General features: G+C 42.0%; 5 protein-coding genes across 9 annotated transcripts; 2 read left to right on the top strand and 3 right to left on the bottom strand.

The window, feature by feature from the left end:
- The first annotated feature begins 414 nt into the window (after positions 1-414).
- On the top strand, positions 415-5331 carry LOC126315452 (protein KRI1 homolog). Of its 2 annotated transcripts, XM_049992700.1 has the most exons (7): positions 415-677; positions 779-967; positions 1056-1769; positions 1844-2429; positions 2510-2582; positions 2768-4636; positions 4762-5331. In XM_049992700.1, exons 1-4 carry the CDS (start codon positions 419-421, stop codon positions 2299-2301), a joined length of 1620 nt encoding a protein of 539 aa, XP_049848657.1. In that variant the 5' UTR covers positions 415-418; the 3' UTR covers positions 2302-2429; positions 2510-2582; positions 2768-4636; positions 4762-5331. The 2 variants fall into 2 exon arrangements, with proteins under 2 accessions (XP_049848657.1, XP_049848656.1); XM_049992699.1 differs by lacking the exon at positions 4762-5331 and having other exon boundaries at positions 2510-4696.
- LOC126315453 (uncharacterized) lies at positions 4728-6972 on the bottom strand. 2 transcript variants are annotated; one of them, XM_049992702.1, is made up of 4 exons: positions 6726-6972; positions 6586-6645; positions 5678-6514; positions 4728-5530 (listed from the first exon to the last, which is right to left on the bottom strand). In XM_049992702.1, exons 3-4 carry the CDS (start codon positions 5979-5981, stop codon positions 4728-4730), a joined length of 1107 nt encoding a protein of 368 aa, XP_049848659.1. In that variant the 5' UTR covers positions 5982-6514; positions 6586-6645; positions 6726-6972. The 2 variants fall into 2 exon arrangements, with proteins under 2 accessions (XP_049848659.1, XP_049848658.1); XM_049992701.1 differs by having other exon boundaries at positions 6586-6650.
- Positions 6738-8843, top strand: LOC126315408 (uncharacterized). The gene is made up of 4 exons (XM_049992661.1): positions 6738-6786; positions 7084-7188; positions 7293-7531; positions 7592-8843. The coding sequence occupies exons 1-4, from the start codon at positions 6738-6740 to the stop codon at positions 8759-8761; spliced, it is 1563 nt and encodes a 520-aa protein (XP_049848618.1). The 3' UTR covers positions 8762-8843.
- Positions 8819-10368, bottom strand: LOC126315248 (uncharacterized). Its single transcript, XM_049992492.1, has 5 exons — positions 10280-10368; positions 9934-9992; positions 9544-9857; positions 9371-9484; positions 8819-9308 (listed from the first exon to the last, which is right to left on the bottom strand). The coding sequence occupies exons 1-5, from the start codon at positions 10351-10353 to the stop codon at positions 8928-8930; spliced, it is 942 nt and encodes a 313-aa protein (XP_049848449.1). The 5' UTR covers positions 10354-10368; the 3' UTR covers positions 8819-8927.
- A 395-nt stretch (positions 10369-10763) lies between these two features.
- On the bottom strand, positions 10764-14328 carry LOC126315235 (uncharacterized). Of its 3 annotated transcripts, none has more exons than XM_049992475.1 (2): positions 13943-14328; positions 10764-13743 (listed from the first exon to the last, which is right to left on the bottom strand). In XM_049992475.1, exons 1-2 carry the CDS (start codon positions 14093-14095, stop codon positions 10882-10884), a joined length of 3015 nt encoding a protein of 1004 aa, XP_049848432.1. In that variant the 5' UTR covers positions 14096-14328; the 3' UTR covers positions 10764-10881. The 3 variants fall into 3 exon arrangements, with proteins under 3 accessions (XP_049848432.1, XP_049848434.1, XP_049848433.1); XM_049992477.1 differs by having other exon boundaries at positions 10864-13743; positions 13957-14162; XM_049992476.1 differs by having other exon boundaries at positions 10864-13590; positions 13943-14156.
- Between the last annotated feature and the right edge of the window lie 131 nt (positions 14329-14459).

The following is a 14459-nucleotide window of genomic DNA, read 5'->3' on the forward strand; positions in this document are numbered from 1 at the left end:
GGGCTGCCTTGGTCGTAAAATTTTTGCGGAAGGCGTGATGTTTTAGTGTCAGGACTGACTGAAAAAGTCTGAGTGTGAGAAAGGTTTTGGCTCGAACTCAGATGAAGCATGTCGGCTATTGAGGTTGGGCAATATTTTTATTTATAAAGCGGCTGTTTTTGAAAAACAGGAGTATCGCTTACTCTCTCGATGAATGAATTTCAGCAAAGATATGCCTCCGGGGTTGTGATGGTACTTAGGTAGAAAGTATGCGTGTTGTAACAAGCTGAAGGGTCGAGAAAAGATCGAACATCAGGCTGTCCATTTTTGTGGTTCGCCGTTTTCTTTTTTATCAAGTATAAAGAATAGAGGGAATTGAAATTTTAAGTGATTGGCTTTTTTATTTTTTGTTATACCGACGTGCGATGACAAAGCCAGCATGAGTAGCATCAAACAGAAGGACAATGTGAAAACTGAGAAGCGTAAAAGGGGTATGGACAAAGAAAGGCACAGGGATAAACGGTCAGAAGTCGTTGATGGCGCTTCCGCCGATAGAAGTCAAGAAGAAGAGAACCGTAGAAAGAAAAGTCAAAAAAAGAGGGATCAGTCCGAACACGAATACAAGCATAAAGTTAGGTTGTTGAATGAGCCGACCGAAACGAACACTTATATTCAGCTGGCTTTAGAGCTACAAAAAAGTATGATGTTTGCGAATTGAGCTGATCGGAGATGATCTTGAAACTTCTTGTTTTCTCATCGAGAAAAACGCCCCTGACGCATAAACTTTTTTTTTAATTAGAGCGCGAGCAGGGGTTGCTAGACAACGTGAAGGACGAACAAGAAGAGTTTGTTGAGTCAGAGAGCGATACAACGGAAGATTCAGATGGGGAAATGGCAATAGGGATATCCGGCCAATTTTTTAAAGTCCTTTCGAAAATAAATACGAAACATCCGGATATTTATGACCGAGAAAAGGTTTTTTTTCCGGGTACGTTATAGACACACGTATATATGGCATGAATATTTAAACTCATGTGTGTTTATTTAACCTCTGTGTATTACATATACAAATATAGAAGTAGATGGTGAAAAGCCGAATACAGATGAAGAAGGGGCAGCTGAGGGCTCTAGTGAAAATAAAGTGGTGCCGAGCGATATCCAGTGCGAGGGAGATAGAGGTACTGAGACATATGTAGAACAGCAAGAAAAGATTAAGAAGGAATTACTGGAAGCAGCATGGAAGAACGAGGAAGCCGACGAGGAACTGCTTCTTTTGAAATCATCTGAGTCCAGATTGAACAGTAACGTACTAGAAGACGACTTAGAGGCGAATCAATCTGTCCTTGCTGATAAAAAAAATGAATGTACAGACCAGCTGTCAAAGCCGGCGGATCTAAAAAAAGATGTGGGTCAGGTTGACGAAAATGAACAGTTTCTGCGCGACTATATTCTTCAGAAAAAGTGGATTGGAAAGGGACAGGAAATGTTTGATGAAGAAATGGAAAATCAAGACTATGAAGCGGTTGAAAAACAAGATGACTTCGAGCGAGTCTATAACTTTAGATTTGAAGAAGCGAATGGAAATCGGATCATTACTTATCCCCGTAATATTGTATCTGCCAGAATCGAGAAGAAAAGAAGAAAAGAAGCGAGAAAGCGCCAGCGCGAACGAAAGCAAAGTAAGAAGGAAAAACTTGAACAAGAAAAAATAAACATGAAAAGAGCAAAGAAAAAGGAAATAATCGAACAAGTTATAGAACTGAAACGAGAACTCGCCGACTTAAGCAAAGGTAAGTTAATTTCACATTAAATGTCGTACCCATTTTTTTTGAGATATTGACCAAATTGTTTTTTGTTTATAAAGCTGACTTCAAGGATGACTGCGAGGACTGGGATCCAGAAGAGCATGACCGTGTTATGGGAGAGCTATTCGATAATCAAGAACATTCAGAAAAATCAGGCAAAAAAGTCAAAAAACCCATTTTCCAAGATGATATATACAGCATAGAAAAACTTCAACATGCAAAGTCGTGGATGGAACTCTGTAGACAGATCTCTTCTAAAGTTCAAAACCCGAAATCAGAAAAAATTAATCAAGCCATCGAAGAGTATGAAAACCTAGATTATGAAGATATGCTGGGAGACGAGCCAGTTAAGTTTGCATACATACAGGTACCTGCTATCAACTATGGGCTAACGTCAGAACAAATATTAACCATGGACGATAAAACTCTTCAAAAAATTATCCCTATGAAAAAGTTAGCACCATATCGAGAAGACCATAGAAAGCACAAAAAAAAGACGCAAACCGCATCTAAATAATCAGAAGTTTTGTATATAAAATACAATAAACATGTTTTCCTAGTCAATCTTACCATTAACCTCTTCAGAACCTGGTATTGTCTTAAAAATTGTCTATGTCTATGGCCTCTTTTTTATCTCAGTTTGAGGTAAGCCACTTTAGCAACTCTCGATTTCGTGACCGAGGGTAATTTACTTTCTGAAAAAGATGCTCATCATTTACTGTTAGATACTCCAAACGGGCTACTCAGGCCTCACTGAGAGCCAATTGCCTATTCAATTGCCATGGACTAAAGTCTATCGTATGTCGGATTTTTCTCTACAGCAATGATCTCTGGACAAAAAATACCAAATTGCTATGTCTTACATTTCCTATAGAGAGAGGTCATGGAATATATGTAAACGCGTTCAAAACGCCCTTGACAATTCCCCTCCTTTTTTTCACCCGATTATCGCGCAACTGACAAACACTCCATAAAACAATCAGAATGGCTGTCTGACTGCAAGATCTCGAAACCAGGTAACGATTGGAGGACAAAAAACCAACATCTACAAAAAGAAATAAGCAAATCTCTACATGAATTAATGACTAAATATGAGACGACCTGCTGTGAACTAGCTGAAGATCGACAGCATGCACTCAAGGAGTGCCTTTCAAAAGCACACCGTTTTAAATTTGCAAGCAACTCACCAATGACATATTTCGACTGTGTTGCAGTATTAGATGCATTGCTAAAGTACAGCGAAGAACAGAAAAACAAAAAATTATTTGGTACTTACTCATCGATAACTCTACGCGCTTGGGAAGCTTATACAAAACAATTCTCTAAAGACAACATGCATTTTGTCCATTCTGCATATTTAATTCAACATGTCATTAAATATGAGCTTCCAATGCTCAATGCTAGAATTAAAAAAAATATAGAACGGTTAAAGTTGTACCAAACACAAAAATCAAGTCTCTCTAACCATTATGCCAAACTTCACCAGCAATATGTAGCACAGTGCAAGCGTCATTCCTTGAACCCAGTACCTGTTGATGTCAGTCTTGATTCATCCACATTAGAAGATATACTAAATACTCTTGCGAAGGAAAAACAGTGTTCATTGTGTAATCTGATCACGACACATTTTCAGTCTAACTCACAAAAACTGAAAGCGTGTACCGAGTTTTTCAGACAAGAAACTGAGGAACACTTTCCGATACAAATAGATTTTTTCTATCTTTCGAAAATCATAGAAGGTGAATTCACAGTCAACGAGAAAGAAAATCATAAGCTCGAATTAGTCTCACTCATAGACAGCAGCGCTGATTGTCCCTTAAAATCTGAAAATTCTGAGCAAAACGAATATACAGATCAAACAATCTCGAAAGAAACCTACCAAAACAAGGATAAGGAATGTAAATGTTCGCTTTCTCAGTTACTCCAACCTCAGCTTTCAGATCAGTTCCAATCAGATGCCTGCAAATTCTTATTTTTTTTAAATGGGGAATTGGAATTTTTATTGCATTTCTTGATTCAAAAACATCACGAAATAGAGTCTCTGAAAGCTCATGATAAAGCCAATTCCTATTTATTCGACGTATTGAAGTATTGTCCACTCACTCAGCTAAATATGCTTGAACTCGATGACAAACTAGCTGCAATAGACGAACACATCAAATGCCTCAATGATGCACTAAAGGTAATTACAAACGAGCAAACAAAGGAAAACGTCTTGATCGAGTACGAATATAATCGAATTAAGATAACTTGTCTGGCATTGGTAAAAAGTCATCAAACAATGAAAAACACACACAAAAAACTTGAAGACCATTGTAAGAAAATTTTAGAGACTGAACATATTATCAAAAGCTGCCGAGAAAAATATGAGGATGCTAAATCTGCAACGGCGGAGCTCGCGAGCTCGTTAGAAAAAGCGTTGTCAGAGTATTTGAAAGGGAGACCGGTCAAGATTCGTATTCCGACAGATTATTGATGAACATAGCGACATTCTCAATAATCTCCATTTTTCTATTACAAAATGCTGCTATCATCATCTACGCGGTAGAATTTGAGACTCAGATGAGTCTGGTGAAAATTCATTCGAATCTATACAGAATAAACTATGTTACGTTATATTGAATGCATTTTGTGCAGAATTTGGCAGCTATGATCTTCAATGTGGATAATAACAAGAATATTACGCATTTCCGAATACAAATCAAACCAGTACTTTTGCAATGTCAAGCAGATTAAGCTAGTGGGTTTTATGTGTATGGTCTTCGTTGGGATGCACTGAAAACGTGATAAAGAACCTGTGAGTGCCATTTGCCTACATGCCGCTTCGTTCAATATCGTGTCAGGTCTTGCAGGTAATTAGTTGAAATTGCAGGAACGAGTTCGTCGGTCCAAGCATGTTTTTGATATTTTTATACATAGTTGATTTCTCTTTTATAACAGAGTTTATTTACCATACCTTTGCACGGTACGGGAGTAGGTTAGAAAAGCGCTGTCAAGCTGTGCCCACATGGAATTAAAGTCTTCAGCGAGAGGGCTCGTGCACACAATTTCTGGGTATCTCAGCTGCCAAGCGGGATAGCCACAAGTGAAAGGATGCGAATTGAAGTTGATAATTACTTTGTTTTCTGGCCATGCCTTGCCGTTTACGCGAGTTAAAATAGCATGAATTAGAGCCTGGTCAATATTTGCAGGACTCAGCTTATCTCTTAGAACACCCCTGGCTAATAGTCTGGTCAGCTGAACGAGGGAGTCTTTGGAGTCTTCTGGGCCAGAAAAAGTGATTTGAACGGTATCCGCCAGCTCGTATTCGGTTGGTGGATTATCATTTTTTTCAAAAATGCTATCTTTACAAGTAGATAGCTTTTCAGCGGTTATCGATTCAGTATAGTTATTGTTACAAAAATTGCTAATTACAGGTATTCGTGGGTAGAATTTATCATCTTCGTCAAGGTCTTGACCATAAAAACTTTCAAATTCCGTCAGGATCTTGAGTTTGTGATTGAGAAGTCCCCACGAAGTAATAGGCTCAGCTGACAGAGCTCTAGCAGCATTGAATTGTTTTTTCTTTTCAACCAAATACTTCACATATTCTAAGATCTTGTCTTCATCTTCAGGAGTGTATGCAGATAGACGTTCTAAAATAGAGACGACGATAGAGATATTCTTCTGAACTAAATCTGGCCAAAATTGTTTATGATAGAAGGTGACTCTTTTCAGAATTTTTTGTTTTTCTAGGGCGTCGAGCTCTTTTGAACCAGAGTGTTTTTTTTGAGAGCCCATGAAAAACGAATTCGAGAATAATTGGTTAAAAAAACGCCTCAATGTAAAAAAAATAACCTCATGGTAGTTTCGGAGGAAAAAGACTATTGCAATTGTATACAAAAGAGGCATACTGTAAGGGAGGAAAATAGTCATGAATTTGACACCGATGACTACTGATAAGGCGATTAGTCGACTAACCGCATCGATCCCACAACGGTTTCGTCCAAAAGGATTCTCAAACGACAGAATATATCCAACATGCTCTATTTCTTTATATTGAGATTTAGCTCTTTCGATCTCTCTAAGAGAAATCATGGGTACAAAAATTTTGGTCCATCGCCGTGCAATATAGTACCAAATGATAGACATGACTCTCACAATGCGCATGTACAGATGGATAGAAACATAGATGATCCACGGGATATAGGAGAACATCGATAGTTATATGAACCATAAGATTAGCATGATTAGAAATAACTGAAGTTTTTTCCATCTTAAAATTTGTTTATAGTAGGAACTCTCTATTACGAACGAAAAAAATGAAAAAATTGCGGTATCCGATTGCACGTCAAATGGCGTCTTAACGAAAATTCCAGGATGTCGACTGACACCGAAAGCTCCATGACGGAAGGTATCCCCTGTTGACTCGTGGCCAGCAAAAAGGTTCAAAATGCTGATTGGTACAATATGCAATTGATCAGAATTGGCACGGTGATATCATTGTTTATTTCTGATTAGATGATCTTCATATGCACCATAATAGTACTGACGTCTTGTAACACCGAAGACCGTATGCGGAAAAAAAAAACAACGAAACTATAAAAAACACGAAATATAGAGTGTTATTTTAGTGCGCAGTTGCAATCGACCGCGGACTCTTTTTGATGAAGAGGAGTGCGCCCCTGTTGTGTGACCACCCAATGACGGGTCTGTTGGTCCACCGCTCTCGATTCATTATACACCATCGTCTTTGTTCCCGCGAATTAAAAAAAATTAGCTTTTCAAACTATTTAAAAAAAAAAATCTGATCTCATCATACCTGCAGCAGCGATGTATAATAACCACCAGCCGAGCATATCCACAGCAAATGCCCCTGCCGCTATGCTGGATATCAAATGTTATATGAAAGAATGGTTAATAAATTGTAAGTTACACTTAAATTTGTCATTGAGAACCTACTTTCCTAACCTCATGGCCTTCGAGGAGTGTTCTTTGACCAGTGATGATATTGTGACGCTAGGTAATCGTCTTAGGGGCGAGATTGGCTCACTCATGTAGACATTTTCGCAGTAGGGTTTTGGTGGCGTAGAGGTCTTTAATTGCATTCCCGGTTTTCTTTTAACCTGCGGAACCGCATCCACTCTTTTTGAAAGTCTAGTCCACATCGAGAGCTGGTATTGAGAAAACGAGTTGAATAAAGCTTTATGTGTCTAAAATTTTTTTTGATCGTTTCCGCTACCGTTCAGAGGTCTTTTTGCCCAAAAAAAAAAGACGTCAAAACCGGAGATCAGTCGTAAAAAATTTTTGATAAATTCAGTTCTGACAGATGGCGGTTCTGATTCATTCTCGAAGCGCGAGCTCGTACCAAGGGAGATCCAGCGCTGGACCGCGAGGCTTTTACGCCCCGCCCTCGAGTTAACAGGTAAAGAAAAGATTTTACAAAAAAAAATGCCTATAATATTGTGCAGATGTGTCGCTTCGCAGGTTTGATTTTGTTTAGTTTAACTGAAATGTCTGTTGATGCAGTTCGTGTTTTGCAGGATGAGGAGAAAGTACAAGGCCAACGGTTGAGGCCGGAGCCTGCACCTGGCAAGCCCAAAAGCGCATCAGGGCCAAATACAAGTAAACGAGGCCGCAAACAAGCAAAAGGCCTTATAGAAATTGAGCCCGTAGTCGGAGCGAGGGATTTTTACCCAGAAGACATGGTCGTCAGAGAATGGCTATTCGAACAGTTTAGAAGCGTTGCCAGTTCCTTCTGCTTTCAAGTGCGTCTGAATTGGTGTTGAAGCTAGTGTGTTTGCCTATTTTTGCTAACGCGCCTTTAGCCGTACGATGCGCCCATCTTGGAGCCGGCAGATTTGTATTCTAGGAAGGCCGGAGAAGACATCACGAAGCAAATGTACACGTTCAAGGACAAGGAAGATTACAACGTCACGCTGAGGCCAGAGATGACCCCGTCTCTGGCCAGAATGCTGTTGAAGCGCGGAAAGGCGATTTTATTTCCTATTCGTTGGTACACAATCGCTCAATGTTGGAGGTTTGAGACAATGACCTTAGGAAGGAAGAGAGAACATTACCAGTGGAACATGGATATATTCGGCGTCAAGGCCGTCACGGCAGAAGTTGAATTGTTGGCTGCCATTACGTGTCTTCTTAGTAGACTTGGACTCTCTTCTAAAGACGTGGGCATCAAGATAAACAGCCGAAGGGTCCTTCAGCAAGTTCTGGAACCGTTGGGAGTGGTGGGAGATAAGTTCGCCCCGGTTTGCGTTATTGTAGACAAACTCGACAAATTGACGCCGGAGCAGGTCCATGCGGACTTGTGCGCTCTGGGAATTGGACCCGAAGTAATTCAAAAGATAAAGGAAATTTTGGACATCAACAATTTAGAACAACTCGAATCGGTGCTCGGGAGCGAAAACGAAACAGTCCAAGAATTGAAAAAAATTTGGTCACTCGCCAAAGATTACGGATTCGAAGATTGGCTCGTTTTCGATGCGACCATTGTCAGGGGTCTCGCCTATTACACAGGCATCGTTTTTGAAGTTTTCGACAGAGAAAATAGCTTTAGAGCTATTTGTGGCGGGGGCAGGTACGATAATCTGATGACTACCTATGGATCGAAAGAAGACATTTCAGCCGCCGGATTCGGGTTCGGCGATGTTGTCATTCAGGAACTACTCAAAAAAAAAGGACTCATCCCGGACCTGAGTAAGTCCGTTCAAGACGTGGTCGTGCCATTTGACGAGAGTTTGCGGGGCGCCGCCTGCCAAGTGGCCTCAAAGTTGAGAGCAAAAGGACGCAAAGTTCAACTTCAATTAATTCCAAAGAAAAAAATCACTTGGTATTACGAAATGGCGAGCCGTGTGAACGCAGAGTATATATACCTGATCGCCCCGGCGGAGTGGAAACAAGGATGTGTCCGAGTTAAGTGTCTGTCCTTACCAGAAGACCATCCAGACAAACAAAAAGATGTTCAGTTTGCTGATTTGTAAAACCACACAATTCTCATCGCAACTTCTCTCTCTGCAAAAAATCTATCGTTTCCACAATTAAAAAAACACACTTTGAACAAAATTTTATTGCATGCTCTGAAGCGGCGGAGACGAGCAACATTATTTCTTGAAGCATAACTTGCTTCTTCGAATACACAGAAAGGCTCTATCGTCCCATTTCCTCCACAACAGCCGCTCCCGATGTCACTTCAATAAGGTCCGTGGTAATCAAGCTCTGACGCAACTTGTTGAAGACGATGCCTAATTTGACCTTGAGTTCCTTACAGTTCTTGTTCGCACCGTCCATCGCGTTGCGGCGAGAAAGTATTTCAGACGCTGCATTCTGATAAAAGGCGTAGTGAACGGCCGTTCCGACTGAAAATTCATAGAAATTCTGGAAAAGGTCATCTTTGTTTTGTTCAAAGTCGAATCCGAGAGCGTTGGCCTTATCTTGAAGGTGCTTGGCGGAGGGAACTGTAATGTTGCTGATAACAAATACAGAATTCGAGATCAGCTTGTTGTAAATGATCAACAGCTCATCATATTCCTTGCAAACAAAAAAATTAGAAGGTAAAAAACGGTCGAATTAGGCGAGAGAAAAATGCGAACCTGTTGCTGAGCAATTAATTCTGCAACCTGCGAAAAGTCGATGAACGTGACTGAGCGGCCAGGATGCGTTGAAAAGAGGACCTTCAAATGGTAGGGCGGCTTTTTCTCTAGCGTCTTTGAAATGTGCGTCAGAAAAAGGCGTCAAAACTCTCAAAAAAAAAAAAAAGATGTACCGTTGCTCCTCGATCGCCCAACACGGCGATCCTAGTTTGTTCCTTCTTGACTTCCGAGCCATTCAGTGTCTCACGGACGAGCTGCGTATTGAGGGACCCACAAAGCCCACGGTTCGATGTGACAAGAAGCATGAGCGTTTTTTTGTCTGCAGAATCAACAGCTGGAACTCTTTTCAAAAACTCTTCGACATTTTGAAAAAAGGGCGCATATTCTCTAGCACATTTAGTAGCCCCCATGAGCTGGGCCTGAGATACGAGTTTCATGGTTCCGGTAATTTTTTCTATCGTTCTAACAGTATTGCGGCGAATGCCCACTTGATAAGGACAAATGCAACATCAGGCTTGTTAGAAAAATGAAACTGCACAAAGAACATGATCGTTAAAACGTACATAATTGCAGTGCGCCTTTTCCAGGATACGCGCGGCGAGCGCCATCTGTATTCCCAAAACTGTGAAAAGAAAGAAAAATCAATATTATTGGGACGAGAGACCACGTCGTAGCTATGCGCGAAGGTGCGACCCGCGCGATAAATGCAAGCCAAACACACACTTGTCACATATATATACAAAAAAAGAGTATTTTTGCATAGAGGATATATTCAGTGTCATCGCGACGAGCGCCACGCACTCACACTTGGTATCTCCAATCTTCCGATAACAGCAAGAAAAGGTTCAGACTGACCTCCGCGAAAAATCTGTATCGCTCTTGTAAATACTGCAGAAAACGAAATCGTACCTGCTCTTAAGTACAGGTCTTTTCCATGGCCGTGCAGAATTCAAAATACCAAATCCTCGAAAGCAAGTACACATTTAGTGTAAGAATACAGGAGCATGAATGTGATAAAGATAAACCAAGTAATAAAATGTGTATTAATTTTTTGATGATTCATCCTTAAATTTTTCTTTTGGTTCGCACTTGTCATAGGGCGCAAAACTAAAAACACCGCTGCGCGACCGACAAACACGAGCATTGCGAAAGAATAAAGCAAACATGAATTCGTGCATGAGACGCGTGTGTAGCGTGTTCTAGACAAAAGCATCCCGCCCTCTAGCAGACAAAACCATAAGACAAAGAACAAACATGCGATAGCGGAACGTAAAGACCAAAAGCACGGTCCTGAGTCACTAAACTTCAATGATAGCTAACAGATAAAAAGCGCCTGGCCAAAGAAAGGGCCATCAATTCTGAAGTTTTGCGACAACTTCTTCTACCACCAGCTGCAATCCTATAACGTACGAACGTCGTCGATTTAACAGAAAAAGGCCAGTGCGCTTGAGATCATTAAACCGCCGGCTTGTCGACGCACGCCTTAAAACAAAATGTTTTCACTCCACTTTTTATTCAGCATCTTGTATTAGTCTGTGAACGTAACACAAATAACTTACATAGCTCATCCTAGAAAAAGATGGCGTTTGTCCTTTCCTGAGGTTGTCGTTGGTCCCATCCTCCACTAACTTGGATATGAGCTGCTTCTTTTGAATCGTGTCGCCATTCAGGTCGAATACATAAATGGGCTGATAAGAAGCCCGACAGAAACGAATGGCGCAAATCATCCTCTGTACTCTGAGGTTGAACTTATCATCCTCGTTGTACTTGAACTGCCACTGATTGTCCACAAGACAGTTGAATATGGCTCCATTGATCGGAGAAGTGAATAAGAGACAAATCTTTTGACTATCGTCCACCAAATAGACACATCCGGCCTCTAGCTGACCAGCAGTAGCTCTTACCATGTGAGGCAGCCAGTAGCTCCCGTAGAAGTCATCCAGCCCGTACAGGGTCACGTCTTCCTCGGATTCTGAGTTAAAATCGCCATATTCGTTCTTGGCTGTTCCAAGTTGGAGGTAATCGTAGAGGGGATGTAACGGATAGATGCGCGGGTAAAACAGGACTTCTAGCAATTCGAGAGCAGCGGTTTTGATCTGCTGAGCAAAATAAATGCGGGAATCGATGATTGACACAATACCCTCCTGAGTTGGGAATATCGGGTTGGCGAAAAGAACGTGCTTTAGGGCACTTAAGATGTAAATTGGCAAAAGTTTAAGTGCCTCTGGAAGAATCAACTGAGTAGTTAAGCAGTCGCGCTTGACGCAGTTTTTACGATAGACGCAAAGGATGTTGGCAACGTGTTCGGTCAGATATTTTTGAATTTGTGTCAGGGACTGCCTTCCGAACTTTGAGGTTCCACGTCGTAGAAGTACACTCAGAACTGCCTCAATGCTGGCACTTCGGTATAAAGCTGGAAGCGTGCTGGCAACCGCAAAATAGGCAGTGTGCACGCGAATCAATCGAACCCCTGCTTCTGACGTGTACACCATGGCGAATTGAATAACCGAGTTTTTGTTTTCCTGCAACACGTCGTCATGTTTTAAATAGACGATAAAAACTTTGTCGCAGTCGATGGTACAAAATTCAATGTCTGTGTCTCCTGGTTTGAAATTTCCTTCGTAGCGGTCGACCGACAGCGACTCGCCGCACCGTAATTTGCAAATGGCATCCAAGCCATGCTTTCGTATCAAGGAATGTCGCAAATCGTAGAAAATCTTCTCTTCGTGGTACTGAGGATTGAAGTTGCTAATATAATGAACCTCTCCTCCCGTCAGCTGACAGAGTTGAGAAATATCGCACAAATCAACATAAACGTTAGAACACACAAAGAGGTCGAATGCCACAAAAGACTTCGCGTATTCATTGGCGACCTTGGTGTAGAACTTAGACTGGGGCACGTAAAGGTGTTTTTCCTCGTCCTGTCCATACGCAGACAGTTTGTCACGCTGTTTCAATGAGCCGGGGCCGTGAGAAGGAAGGCTTGCCTGAAAGGCAATGACTCGACCGCCCAGTTTGCGCAGATTCAGCAATGCCATGCTCACCGCAGCGCCGAAACAACTCTCGCTGTTGCCCTCTTTGTTGGTCTTGACGACCTCTCTTAGCCAGGTAACGATCTTGTCCTTGCACGTAGCGTAGTCCGCTGTGATAGACGACAAGGGCTTGGGTTCGAAGGCCTGCTGGATATTGGGAACGACCACTTTTTGAAGTCGAGGGTGAAATTGCCAAAAATGAATGCATTTGTCAAAAGTGATAAATCCAAATTTCGTGTCGGCGTTTTCGGCAAAGTGATATTCTAAAATTTGTTCCAGCGAGTTGGCGAATGCTCTCGGTAGGCCAAGTTGAAAAGAGTAGCTGCTGGTGTCGAGCAAAAAAAAAATGATGGGGGAACGAATCGAAGACAGAGGGCGATTCACAACAAAATCGGGGGACGCAATAAAATCCACACTGGGACGGCATAGTTCGATCCGATCGGCTATATCTTGTCGCAGACCGTTAGATTCAATAGGACTGAAATATTCATCCGGAATCGAATTTTGTGTACCACATAGTGAACAGTTATAAAAACGGCCGTTATCCAGCCAAGTGACAAACGGATTAATGTAGGCTGAGCAGCGCCGACACCGAATGGGTCCTTTTTCGCCCATGGAAACGACCGGAACGTCTTCTTCGCCATACCTGGGCTCGGAGAATGGCTGTATGATGACTGCAAACGGAAGTTTGCCCTGTGCAAGCAAATCTTTGGAAATTGGAAATTTGTGGACAGTCGAGCGAATGTAGCGCGGAGAACAAGTTCCCCCGTATTTCTCTTCCACGATGTATTTGGAGTGAGCTGGGGGGGGATTAGCGAGACTTGTGGTATCATAGACGACCTTGATAGACTGGCAATGGCTTGAAGTGATCGGACTAGGAAGTTTAAGAGAGTCTAAATTGGGGGCAGCAGAAGCCGTTTCAGTGCCGAGTCGTTGCTGCTGAGGGGACGAAAACGGCTGATTGACAGGGACCTGTTGAAAACCATAATTAGGTTTAAGGAGGTGCGCATTCACATTAGCGGGCTGAATCTGCTCGCCCTGAGCTCTCCAATTCGAGTTCTGCTGTATGTAGCCATTGCCCACAGAAGGATTTGGTACAGCTAAGGTGGTTTGCTGAGGGTATTGACTCTGATTGAAAGATGGTTGCAAAGCCGTACGACTATCGAATGTGGGCTCTACATTCTGAGGCTGCATTTGGCTGTTAGCAGGCAACGACGGGTAAGGTTTTTGAAGCAAGGCATTTTGTGTCAATTCTGGCTGAAACAACTCCGGCTGTTGCGGATATGGATAGCCCTGTAGTTGAGGCGATGGCGCAGATGGATCAATTGATAGAGTATGAAACTGGCCAACCCCAAAATTTAAACCAAGTTAGCTGTCGAATCTTCCTCGATTAACGGTATTACACCAAATTCAGGAACACCGTGTACAACACATGGTTGTGTAGGGAGAGCTTTTCTCCCTGGTGTCACAAGACGACGACAAGCAAACAGCTGCGCCAACAGAAGCACCGTAGAAAACGCGAAAGGAGACAATAACGAACCTTGTCCGATATACCTTGATATATGTCTTTTTCTACAGATTGGTGCTGGATGGGAAGGGTCCGATGAGTTTGAGCAGACGAAATGGGCTGAGGTATTTGTGGGAAAGAAGTAGGAGGAAATCCCTGCAAATTGACTTCAGGTGGGCGAGACATTAGTGCGCTCTCTGTTGGCACAAAAAAAACCAGAGCCACTTGCCAATTGCGACACAAAGCTTTTATAAGCCCAGCTGAAGTTAAAAAATTCTATTTACACAAAAAAGTGTATTAAAAACGACCAATTTCAGCTTGACCAAAAAAATCTGAAATAGAGAACGAGACGATTTGCATTATAGCTTAAACTTCTATGGCCAAATGCAAGCCACGCCCTTCTCGTCCCAAAAGAACGACTAACGCTTCTGCGTATTAAAAAATATCAATAGCGCGGTTTTGTGTTTTGCCATTGTCCGTGCCACCCCAGCCTGTTCCACAGTGCAAGACCGAGCACACGGAGTTAAATAGATTGAAAGGCATCATCTAT

This window comes from Schistocerca gregaria, unplaced genomic scaffold (genome assembly GCF_023897955.1).
Source record: "Schistocerca gregaria isolate iqSchGreg1 unplaced genomic scaffold, iqSchGreg1.2 ptg000569l, whole genome shotgun sequence".
NCBI classification, from domain to species: Eukaryota; Metazoa; Arthropoda; class Insecta; order Orthoptera; family Acrididae; genus Schistocerca; species Schistocerca gregaria.

What these genes read in the sequence shown, in the direction of transcription:
- LOC126315453 (XM_049992702.1), bottom strand. Translation starts at nt 5,981, where the DNA reads ATGTTCTCCTATATCCCGTGGATCATCTATGTTTCTATCCATCTGTAC. An exon ending in GACTATTTTCCTCCCTTACA is followed by an intron (nt 5,531 to 5,677) that starts GTATGCCTCTTT and finishes CTGGTTCAAAAG; the next exon opens with AGCTCGACGCCCTAGAAAAA.
- LOC126315408 (XM_049992661.1), top strand. Translation starts at nt 6,738, where the DNA reads ATGGCCTTCGAGGAGTGTTCTTTGACCAGTGATGATATTGTGACGCTA. An exon ending in TGATGATATTGTGACGCTAG is followed by an intron (nt 6,787 to 7,083) that starts GTAATCGTCTTA and finishes TGATAAATTCAG; the next exon opens with TTCTGACAGATGGCGGTTCT. An exon ending in CCCCGCCCTCGAGTTAACAG is followed by an intron (nt 7,189 to 7,292) that starts GTAAAGAAAAGA and finishes CTGTTGATGCAG; the next exon opens with TTCGTGTTTTGCAGGATGAG.
- LOC126315235 (XM_049992475.1), bottom strand. Translation starts at nt 14,095, where the DNA reads ATGTCTCGCCCACCTGAAGTCAATTTGCAGGGATTTCCTCCTACTTCT. An exon ending in ATCAAGGTATATCGGACAAG is followed by an intron (nt 13,744 to 13,942) that starts GTTCGTTATTGT and finishes GGGGTTGGCCAG; the next exon opens with TTTCATACTCTATCAATTGA.
- LOC126315452 (XM_049992700.1), top strand. Translation starts at nt 419, where the DNA reads ATGAGTAGCATCAAACAGAAGGACAATGTGAAAACTGAGAAGCGTAAA. An exon ending in GGCTTTAGAGCTACAAAAAA is followed by an intron (nt 678 to 778) that starts GTATGATGTTTG and finishes TTTTTTAATTAG; the next exon opens with AGCGCGAGCAGGGGTTGCTA. An exon ending in ACTCGCCGACTTAAGCAAAG is followed by an intron (nt 1,770 to 1,843) that starts GTAAGTTAATTT and finishes TTGTTTATAAAG; the next exon opens with CTGACTTCAAGGATGACTGC.
- LOC126315248 (XM_049992492.1), bottom strand. Translation starts at nt 10,353, where the DNA reads ATGTGTACTTGCTTTCGAGGATTTGGTATTTTGAATTCTGCACGGCCA. An exon ending in AAAAGGCGCACTGCAATTAT is followed by an intron (nt 9,858 to 9,933) that starts GTACGTTTTAAC and finishes GTCCTTATCAAG; the next exon opens with TGGGCATTCGCCGCAATACT. An exon ending in AATTAATTGCTCAGCAACAG is followed by an intron (nt 9,309 to 9,370) that starts GTTCGCATTTTT and finishes TTTGTTTGCAAG; the next exon opens with GAATATGATGAGCTGTTGAT.